Consider the following 11,100-nt stretch of genomic DNA (forward strand, 5'->3'; position numbering starts at 1 on the left):
ATAAAGCAGGCTTAAGTCCTAAAGAAATACTGTGAAAGTATCTAAACACTCAATCCACAGGGAAATACACACAGCCCGTATTCAGAAACTCTGCATTTGAAACAAGCTGTCAGGATTTCTGCCCATTTGTGATGTCACGAATATACAATATTTAGACCCTTTACACAGTTTTAAACGTAAACATTCTAAATGTGTCACAGTTTATTCATGGTTGCAGTGTATGTGAATGTCATCAGCTGACAGGAAGTACACATGGACCCAAGCTGTTGCCTAGCAACGCAATTATGTTGCAATTCCATCGAAATGCGCTAAAACAGAGCTTTTCAGACAGAGAGTAAATACAGGCATATTCAGGCAGACAGTATGAGGAAAATAAAGGCTTTTTTTTAACTTTACAGCATGTAAACATGTTCTAGTAGAAACACAAAATACAAGTTTGAATCTGAAAATGAGCATAATATGGGACCTTTAAACCACATAATTCAGTGTTATGAATGAAACAGACCAATAATATCAGAGTAGTAAGCAGTAGCCTTCTTTAGCTATGATGGAATCACAACATAACCTCACACCTGTGACTAACTAGCCGATTGAGGGACATTTAAGTAACGCCTTTGAGCTGTTGTGTAACTACACATGGTCAGCCAACAAGCCACCTCAGTTTATTATGATGATCATCAGCAGCTGAACGTGTTCAGTACATTCTGTCAAGTGGCTTAACTAATAACTAACTGAACTGATAGCTTCACTGAACCGTCTGCAACAACACATGTTATCAAGACAAATAAAAGTGAATTAAATGTGACTGAACAAAAATGTGTAACAGGTTATTTTTGAAGATCTCACTAAATATATTAAAACTACACAAATAATGTATTAACCCGAAAAATCTAGTTATTACAAAGGTGATTTAAATTCTTATATAATATCAGTGTGGGATGAAGGCTGTGATATTTATATACAGTACACAACTTTTAGTGTTTTTACACAACCATCTGTGACTTTTTAGCACCGCCTGGTACAAGTTAAATGTTGCAGAGTATAAATTGATATTAATTATAAGCAGGAAGACTGATGCTAATGCTGGTAAAGCTTTGCTTGCTCTAATGTTTCTGATTTTAAACGTAATTAATAGTGTCAAAATGCACACCATAGTGTTAACAAACAAACAAAACAATAACAGTCAACAGTCCATTATACAATACAGTTTAATTATTTTCTTTCATAATTTCTAAATGTCTCAAAAAAAGAAAAAAAAATGTTTTACATGGAAGATGATGCACATATAAATATAATAACAGCAACATTGGATCATTCCTTGGCCAATGTAGATAAGGAATATGGGTATTTTGAAAGGCAAAAGATTTTTTTTCTTTAAGCCAACCTCATCACTGCATCAAAATGACACGATGTGACATAAAACGGCTGATAACTTTGAAGACATTTCTTTAAAGTCATCATGAGTTACACGCTCTTTAACGGGCGAGGCAGCACCAGCTTCAGTCCAATGTCAACTACACAGGAAGGCATGTAAGAGAGGGGGATCCAGATAAGCTTGGCATCCCAACCGGGGCTGTATCTGGTGCGTGGGTAGGCAGCCGTCAGAGCGTGCTCCATGCAGCTGGTCACCTTGGTGAGGTCTGTGTCGCAGATGGCGTTCATGATCAAACGCTGCACCTTGATGTCTGAAAATGAGAATGAGTGAAAAGATCAAGTTTGTGCATAAATAAGGATTTAACTTAAGTGCATTTTTTTTATTGGAATTTTGATGTTCCCTGTAGCATAGCAGCTTGTCTTCAGGAATTCAATATGACTTTTATATATACATACAGAAAAATAAGAATGCCTTCCATATTTTGACATTCCTTGCTATATGGGGGACAAATTTATGACAATCACATTTCATTATGACTTTAAAGCTGCAGTCGGTAATTTTGAGCAAATATGATAGTAAGTTATTTTTATTAAACTGTCACTATATCCTCCTGACAGTAGTGCATGAGACAGATAATATGTGAAATCTGAGAAAATCTGTGCAACCTAATGTCATTTGCAAGATTTCACCACGCCAGAACAAAAACAACCAATCGGAGCCAAAGAGTCTCTAATGCAGCTGTCAATCACTGCTCGCAGACTCGCAAACTCCGATCAAACGGTCAAACCAGGCAGCGCTGATATGTGAATATAATATTCTGTTACTGTAATGCCTATTTCTCGCCTCAAATGTTTTCTGAAACATCTTGTAGTGTACGGTTTAGCTGTAAAATGAGAAAGTTTGTGACCCGGCCACCATGTTGAGATCAGTTGAGCCAAAACCAAGCACCGCCCACCGGCCGGAGCACACTTTCTCATTTTACAGTACACTAAAAATATGTTTCTGAAAACATTTGAGGCATTGCAGTAACAGAATCTTGATTAATATTTGATCAGCGCTGCCCAGAGACTGCTCGGCTCTGATTGGTTGTTTTCCTTCCTTTTTATCATATTTGCTCAAAGTTACCACCCGCAGATTTAAAGCTCATACTATAATTTTAAAAACACCATAACTTCCAGTATCGGAATGAGATATTAAAATGTGTCTTTTGATTGTGATCAAAATCAGAAGCATAAAAACAGATACAGATAAAGAAAGTTTGTGTCACATTTCAAAATAAACCAGTGAAGTGGTGCTTACTCATAGCTTGCATTATGAGTAACGATTAGCAGCTTACTTACATTTATCCAGGTACTTGTCTCCATAGCTGGCTTGTACTTCAGGGCTGAGCTGGTCCCACAGGCGGTGCAGCTCCCTCTCGAGGGGGTCCAGGCTCGTCACCGCGGTCTTGAAAAACCCCGGTTCAATGATGCACACGTTGATTCCAAAGTAGTTTATATCTCTCCTAAAAACAGAAACGTCACGTAGAATAGCATTGTACATGACAGTTCATAATATTATATAATAAACAGCCGAGCTTGAAACAAGTTTGTGACACCGCCTGCGACCTTTTGCATGAACCTTTTATATTATAAATGGGCTTAGTCGTGGAAGAAATAAAAAACACAATATACTAAATAAATGCAGTAATCCTGTCTGGTCTCATAAGCCAATACTTGTCTGCTTGGCACATACTAAGGCAGTTTGTTTTTTCTATTACTGCAATATCTTAGATGGAATGTGTTTCATTGCTCAGTAACAGTATTGTTTGTCTTTTATATAACAGAATATCTTTAATATAAAACCCTGTCTGCAAACCAAATCTCCCTCATGGGGCAAAGACGATGTGAAGATTATGACTTGAATGACTATTTGTTCCTATAATTAGAACATAGATCTTTCAAAAAGTGAGAGAATAAGAGGATTATTGAGGATTTGGGGGAGTTTCTGCTTCTCTCAGTCAATAACATTAAAGGCTAACTGGCTCCAGTAAATACTTTGTGTTTAATAAAGCAGGCTGTTACAGTACGCTCTTATGTAATGAGGTAAGTCTTTACCTGAGGCAGTCAGAGAAAGACTCCACTGCAAACTTGGAGATGCAGTATCCGCCACCGTTGGCAGCCACCCTGCCCAGCACCGACGCTACGTTTACAATACGGCCTCGAGCCTTTTTGATGAGGGGCAGGAAGGTCATCGTCATGGCAATCACTCCGTTCATGTTGACTTTCAGTATGCAGTGGTAATCCTCCAATTTCATCCACTCTGAAGGACCCATGGGTAACGAGCGTCCGGCGTTGTTCACGATACCCCAAAGTCCTACGAGAAAAGGGAAATGAAAGACTTGTGTTACAGATTTGCCTTGTGAAATTTAACTCAGTCATAATGCAGCATCATCTCTCACCCTTATCGCCAACCTCCTTCTTGGTCCACTCCATGGCTCTCTGGATGCTGTCCTGACTGGTGACATCCAGCGTGACGGTTTTCAAATAAGGCCCCGCCGACCTCTTCAGGTCATCAGCTCCCTTTTCTGTGAGACAGCCAGCCAGCACGCGGAAACCTTTACGATCGAGCTTCTTGCACAGCAGGTTCCCAAACCCAGAGTCGCAGCCGGTCACAAAGACATACTTGTCAGTGATGTCCTCGATCTCCAGGCTGTCTCTGTACAGCCACACGATAATCCACACCACCACGAAGGTAGCACTGATGTATGACCAGGCATTTTCCCTGAAGGAGAACAGAGACAAGTTTGGAGGGATTTGACTTTGAGAAGATTTTCTGGATGCGTAAGCTTAGAGATTCGAAGGGGAGGCTACGGCTGCCAAATTACTGCCCCAAAACGTAGTGTAGCATTGGTAATTCTTACCCTAAAATGTCGTAGACAAACTGCGTATCCATGCTGCTTCCAGGATTAGAGCTGGGTTCTTGGTCACCCGGAGGACTTAGTGCTTGCTAAAACAAAAAACATGTTGAGCAAATGTTAGGAGGTATTGACATGGCAAACTGCCAAATCTGATTTTTCAGGAATGGAAAGTAGAAATACACAGACTTATAACCAAATCCCTACTCTATTTCATAATATTTTAGGGTTTATTGAACCTTTTTGATAGCTACAGGATACAATGAGTTTGTTCACTGAGGGCCTTAGAAGAGGTGCTCGTAATACAGAACTGCTTTGGGCACATGAGAAATCTTTGGCTAATACTCTTATGGAAGAAAGAAAGGCATTTGTGAAGGAGGGGGACCCGAGGAGGGAAAGGTGCTTTGTTTTTGAAGCATAAATGTAATGCCCGTGACGGAGCTGCTTAAGCTGCTCATTGCAGAAAACCAATTAGTTTTCCGGCATATTAGTGAGAAAAAGATACTTCTATGGGTTGTGTTATCCATGATATCATAATTAAGACAGAAATTAAATCAGACTTAAATAAAGATACAGTACCCATACTCTTTATGTTGGCATGAGAGCATTAATTAAAATATAATTGATCCTGTAAAATTACATCTCAGGTTAAGCAAATTAAATTAAAGGAGAAATGTACCAGAATATAAATCAATATAATTTGATCAGGTAAAACTACTCAAACTTAAAACCTCAATTACTGTTTGCTGTAAGCTTTCGTTATAAACATTAAAACTAATTATTTCATGGATTTAATTATACTGTGATGCATTCGCAACAGGAAATTGTGATCATTAACAATATTACAGAGCTTAATCAGTAGAAAAAAAAAATCAGAACATGTAAGAAGAGGAAGTACTTTGTAATTCATTGGCAAGAGATAAATGTATATTATCCTACCTTTTCCTCTTTTTGAGAAGTGATGGATGTCCACAAGTTATCCGTCCTCTTCCCTTTCCCTTTCAGGTTATTCTTCTGTCTTAACTCAGAGAGGCTGGTCAGAGAAAGGCTTTATCCCTCTGGTTTATCCCTTAAGGCAAGTCCGCAATTGGTAAACCCCAATCCGTAACCGTAAGAGTGGTGGGAATTACAGAATACACCAGAACTTTCTGTACACAATGTGAACCTGGATATCAGCAAAACTTATAATAATCCCACATGTGAAAGCCTTGTGCACGCTCAAAAACATGTGTTTAACCTCATTGGCTCTGCTTAAACAATATATGTAGTATACTCTGTAACTGATGCATGTTTGGAGACCTGTTGGCTCGTACTGCAGACATGTTGACGGTAAAGCGACATTTGTAAAGTATATTGTATTGCGGCTTATCAATGTATTAAGTCAAGGGAAAGTATTTAGTATGAACATGACTTGCTTCACAATTGCCCCCTTCATAAAAAAAACAACTTTAACTTTAAACTTGCTCTTTGGACATTTCTGCAAAATGTTGGTTTAGATAAATATATATTTTTAAAATGAGACTAAGAGCGTGAAACAAGACTTATTTTTTTTAACAGAAAAAGGGCATATTTCTATGCCATCTGAAGAGCAAACTGAAGGATCACGTGTGTTACAAGCTGGTTCTTGACACAGATTTTCTGTCCTGATAGTACGCAGTGAATTGGTGCAATTGGTTACCAAACATGCCTGTAATTACATGAGCAAACTCAACAGCAACGTGTGTCATGGCACAACATCCCTTCACGTCACACATTCCATGAATTGTCCAATCACCCTAGCCAGGCAAATATTTATCCAGTTATTGTATTTATTGGTATACCAGTACCAGTAGTAGGCTAGGAGTTCAAAAACGTTGTACCCAAACTTTAAAAACCTTGAACGTCTAAGGTTATAACTTCCTTCTGCCTTTTGCTTTTGTAACGGTCATAACTAAACCATCAGCCAAACTCCAATCCTTGACCTAGAAGTCCTTTACAACTATTACACACACATTTGTCTGACAATCCTTATTCAAGTGTACATCACCCAGCCTGAACTCTCAGTTCTTTTACACTTGTTTAGTTAACATTTAATCTTTTCCTGACCACTACTGACACCGATTGTGTGTATGAACATCCTCACTAGAGGATCCTTATTGAGCGGCCTGCTCAAACTTCCCTTTTTCAAATGAGGATCTTCATGCTAATGTCTCCTTGTCCTGCTTAATTTCTGTATAACAGCTGTTGTGAAGCCTTATGTATATGTATATACATATATATGTATATGTATATATATATATATATACACATATACATATATACTGTATATATATATATATATATATATATATATATACACACACACACTGTAGTGGTAGATTAAACCTATTTAGCCTTGTTTCATATGAAAAAAAACATCAGTTTAATGCATTGTTTAGCTTTATTAAAAATAATGTTACATCACTAAATGGTTACAAAAGCTAAAGTTAATTTGTTTGCCAAAACAGTGAAGTCATCACTGTGCATAGACATATAAAACATAAACACAGACATACATAGTTTAGGTATCAGGTGCTGAAAAGAAGACAATTTTGTCTGTGGCCTCTTAAACCTATAACAAGTTTATACATGCGACACCTTCATGACATATACTTGCTTTTACTGGCAAAGTATTCAATAACCGATCGCCAAAATGTTTAATTGAAGTCACTACTAAATAGATGTTAGACCTATTTCAGACTTTCAACATTTCTCTGAACAACGTAACCATCAGCATTAGTCCACTCAGAGGGGCAGGCAGCCGAGCAAAGTCACTGCTGCTTGCATCTTTGAGGAGTCAACTGGATTCCTGTTTCGTTCCAGTGTGTTTAGTTTCAGCTGTAAACGTCCCACCGTGAAGTCTATGAGGAAGCAGACTGAAGTTGACCCTTGTGTACGTACTCCAGAGCTGTGGCGATGGTCCTCATGTCCATCTCAATACTGCGGGCCCAGTTCTCCACATCCCCAATTTCCTGTTAAAAAAACAGAATTAATATCACTCATGTGTACATCTACCAGTCTAACCTATTATCAGGACTAGCAAAAGGCAAGCTTTAAACATTTCCAGGCACCCTTTCGCCCCGTCTCCCCTGTGAGGATGATATAAGCTGGATAACTGCAGAGGGAGTGGAAACTCATTCATGAATTGCTTTTACCACCTGTCCAATCCGCTCAGATCTAGGACCTGTGTCAATGAAACTAATCTGCTTTTAGTAAATCTGACAGAGCAATTGTAAGTTTTGATGAGTCGCTGTTTGCAACAAGACAATAGATGTGATTAAATCTGCATTAAGCAGTACTTGTGATATTAAAAATGAGTACTCATTAGTATAATGTAAGATGGTCACACAGTGTTGAAGCAACTCATAATACATCAACATTCAACTAAATTAAATGGGATACTGTCTGCAAGTGCTGCCATTAGGTATATCATATTCAGGACCTCATATCCTTTACAGAATCCAACTTTGCATATAGCAATAAAAGGCAAGGGCACTTATTGATCTGACAGCTTTAGGAATTATAAAACGTAAAAGGTGAAACAAAGTTGTTATTGTATAAAAGCAGATGATATGACAGAAAAAGCCTTGTTTATGGATTTATTTCTTGCACACACAGTGTATCTTACAAACCTTTAGGGCCTGATTGAAACCCTCCACCATGCTGATCCACTGAGCAGTCTGTTTGGAGAACTGGCTCGCCTGCACTTGGAGAGTCTTCACCTCGTGGTCGAGCTTACGCTGGTTTATGTACGCCTGGGCAACTCTAAGGTAAAACAGGAAACAATAAGAGGGTGCTACAGTATCATTAACACATGAAAATATATACTGAACAGAAACATTTTTCACGAGTTTAAATAAGACTTTCAATGCACACAAAAGACTTGTTTCTCTCAAATTTTGGTCACAACTTTGTTAAAGTCCATGTTAGTCAGCACTTCTCCTTTGCCAAGATAATCCATGCACGTGACAGATGTGGGATATCAAGATGCTGATTAAACAGAAGGATTATTCCACAGGTGTGCCTTGGGCTGGTCACCATGAAAGACCACAAAATGTGCAGCTTTATCTTTAAAAAAACATGACTAGGCCTACAGATATGCATATTTTGGCCACACGGGATTCATCCATGAAGAGAACACTTCTCCAAAGTGCCGGACGCCATCGATGGTGAGCATTTGCCAACTAAAGTCAGTAACGACGACAGACTGCAGTCAGGTCACGACCCTGCTGAGGACAACGGGCACTCAGATGAGCTTCCCTGAGACGCTTTCTGACAGTTTGTGCAGAAATTCTTTGGTTGTACAAATCAACTGTTGCATCAGCTGTGCGGGTCGCTGGTCTCAATCGATTTACAGGTGAAGAAGCTGGATGTGGAGATCCTGGGATGGCGTGGTTGCACGTGGTCTTTTGTGAAGACGCCGGTTGGATGTACTGCCAAATTCGCAGAAAAGACATTCGAGACAACTTATGGTAGAGAAATTCACGGGCAGCAGCTCTGGTGGACATTCCTGCAGTCAACATGTCAATGACACGCTCCATCAAAACTTGTGACATCTGTAGCATTGTGTTGTGACATAAAACTACACATTTTAGAGTGACAGGCACACCTGTGTAATACTCATGCTGTTTAATCAGCATCTTTGATATGCCACACCTGTCAAGTGGTTGGAATATCTTGGTAAAGGAGAAGTGCTCACTAACATGGATTTTAACAAATTTATGACCAAAATTGGAGAGAAATAAGTGTTTTGTGTGGATAGAAAAAGTCTTTTATTTCAACTCGTGAAAAATGAGAGCAAAAGTGTTGCGTTTATATTTTTGTTCAGTGTAGCATTATGTATCAATATACTGTATATTTCTTATACATAAGAAAACTGTTAAAACTGAATATAGTGCAGGGTAAAAGCTGTGATACAGGACTATTAAAAAAGTGAATATAGTGCAGAAGACACTGTTAAAAAATGAGTATAGTGCAGGGTAACTCCAGTAATGAAGGTGTCAGGATGTCATCACATCCCAAATCCTCAACTACCACTACCATTACTCTACAACTATGAAATATAACAGGATGTCTGCCAAACCTTAGTTAATAAAACCAGATACAGCAGGGGGGTATAGGAGCAGACTTTAGTAAATAAAGACAGATACAGCAGGGGGGTATAGGAGCAGACTTTAGTAAATAAAGACAGATACAGCAGGGGGGTATAGGAGCAGACTGTTCATACCCAACATTGAGGTGATCCACCAGGGCTTCTGTCAGACAGGTGGCTGCAGAAATAGCTTCACGCCTGCGTCTCTCTGTGCAAGTAAACCACATTAACAAGTAAACCAGTCAGTACTCTGGAGGACCTGATAACGTTACTTCTGACACACTCAACATCAGCTTTGTTTTTAGCATCTTGTAGCTAACCCACTAGCTAGCCAGTCTCTCACCCTGGTGCTCCTTCCTCTCGTTCTGCTTCGCCTGGTGCTCCTTCAGCAGACGAGACAACATCTTTACAGCTCGATGAAGGTCTTTCTTTGAACTAACGTTGGTTGAACAACATGTGTTTTATAAACTGGGACGATGGAGAATCGATCAGCTGACTAACGTTAGCATATAGCCGCTGTCATGAGACCAAGCTCATGCGACAGCAGTGGGCGTGCCCAAAAAATGTCGTGTTATCTCTCATGTCGCCATTTATCACATTAAAATGTAATGTTATTATTATGTTTGAGTTATTAAAATAACGCAACAGACAGTGTAGGAATCAGACCAGCTAGTATATTGAATGGTAACATAATTTAAATGCATGTAATAGCTCTTTATTTTATCATTTAATTAGGAACATTTGTTTTATGGTGACGTCAATACCAGTTTTGACGTCATGGCGTTTCAGCCTTCAAAATAAAAGTGCCAATAATTAAAAATAACGCTGTTACTACTAGTACTACCACTAATAATAATATTAACAACAATAATATTAACAGTAATAATAATAATAATATTAACAACAATAATATTATTATTAATAATAATAATAATAATAATAATAATAATAATAATAATAACAATAATAATTGTTGTTGTTATTATCATTTTCATTATTATAATAACAATTGTTGTTATTATTATTATTATTATCATTATTATAACTAAATTGTGAAGTACAAATATTAAAACAAGAATGTTAACCATAATGTTAATAACACTGTTACTACTACTACCACTTATTATAATAATAATACTAATAATAATTGTTGTTATAATTATCATTATTATTATTATTATTATAATTATTATTATTGTTTATATTATTATTATTATGACTAAATTGTGAAGTGGAAATATTAAAAAAAGAATGTTAACAAGAATGTTAATAACAGTTACTACTACTACCACAAATAATAATAATAATAATAATAATAATAATAATAATAATAATAGTTGTTGTTGTTATTATTATCATTATTATTATTATTATTATAATTGTTATTATTATTGTTGTTATTATTATTATTATTATTTTTATTATTATTATTATGGCTAAATTGTGAAGTGGAAATATTAAAAAAAGAATGTTAACAAGAATGTTAATAACACTGTTACTACTACTACCACTACCACTAACAATAATAATAATAATAATAATAATAATAGGTGTTGTTGTTATTATTATTATTATTATTATTATTATTATTATTATTATTATTATTATTATAACTAAATGATGAAGTAGACTTATTAAAACAAGAATGTTTAATAAAAAACATATATGTATTAGGTAATTGTAATTATAAAATTAATGAGATAATAACGCGTTAACGCA

The 11,100-nt window shown here is 37.0% G+C and overlaps 2 protein-coding genes across 2 annotated transcripts; both read right to left on the reverse strand.

Annotated features, from left to right (window-relative positions):
- Positions 1 to 621: 621 nt before the first annotated feature.
- Positions 622 to 5,639, reverse strand: rdh5 (retinol dehydrogenase 5 (11-cis/9-cis)). Its single transcript, XM_074641491.1, has 6 exons — positions 5,211 to 5,639; positions 4,278 to 4,363; positions 3,816 to 4,138; positions 3,472 to 3,730; positions 2,716 to 2,879; positions 622 to 1,685 (listed from the first exon to the last, which is right to left on the reverse strand). The coding sequence occupies exons 2-6, from the start codon at positions 4,307 to 4,309 to the stop codon at positions 1,465 to 1,467; spliced, it is 999 nt and encodes a 332-aa protein (XP_074497592.1). The 5' UTR covers positions 4,310 to 4,363; positions 5,211 to 5,639; the 3' UTR covers positions 622 to 1,464.
- A 1,032-nt stretch (positions 5,640 to 6,671) lies between these two features.
- Positions 6,672 to 9,915, reverse strand: bloc1s1 (biogenesis of lysosomal organelles complex-1, subunit 1). Its single transcript, XM_074641503.1, has 4 exons — positions 9,725 to 9,915; positions 9,517 to 9,589; positions 7,922 to 8,054; positions 6,672 to 7,261 (listed from the first exon to the last, which is right to left on the reverse strand). Exons 1-4 carry the CDS (start codon positions 9,783 to 9,785, stop codon positions 7,151 to 7,153), a joined length of 378 nt encoding a protein of 125 aa, XP_074497604.1. The 5' UTR covers positions 9,786 to 9,915; the 3' UTR covers positions 6,672 to 7,150.
- Positions 9,916 to 11,100: the final 1,185 nt, after the last annotated feature.

This window comes from Sebastes fasciatus, chromosome 1 (genome assembly GCF_043250625.1).
Source record: "Sebastes fasciatus isolate fSebFas1 chromosome 1, fSebFas1.pri, whole genome shotgun sequence".
NCBI lineage: Eukaryota > Metazoa > Chordata > Actinopteri > Perciformes > Sebastidae > Sebastes > Sebastes fasciatus.

Excerpts from the sequence above, each read along its gene's own strand:
- bloc1s1 (XM_074641503.1), bottom strand. The coding sequence starts at position 9,785 with ATGTTGTCTCGTCTGCTGAAGGAGCACCAGGCGAAGCAGAACGAGAGG. Across the intron at positions 9,590-9,724 it reads CGAGAGGAAGGAGCACCAGG|AGAGACGCAGGCGTGAAGCT; the intron begins GTGAGAGACTGG and ends TTACTTGCACAG. Across the intron at positions 7,262-7,921 it reads GTTTCAATCAGGCCCTAAAG|GAAATTGGGGATGTGGAGAA; the intron begins GTTTGTAAGATA and ends TTTTTTTAACAG.
- rdh5 (XM_074641491.1), bottom strand. The coding sequence starts at position 4,309 with ATGGATACGCAGTTTGTCTACGACATTTTAGG. Across the intron at positions 3,731-3,815 it reads GAAGGAGGTTGGCGATAAGG|GACTTTGGGGTATCGTGAAC; the intron begins GTGAGAGATGAT and ends CTTTTCTCGTAG. Across the intron at positions 2,880-3,471 it reads TCTTTCTCTGACTGCCTCAG|GAGAGATATAAACTACTTTG; the intron begins GTAAAGACTTAC and ends TTCTGTTTTTAG.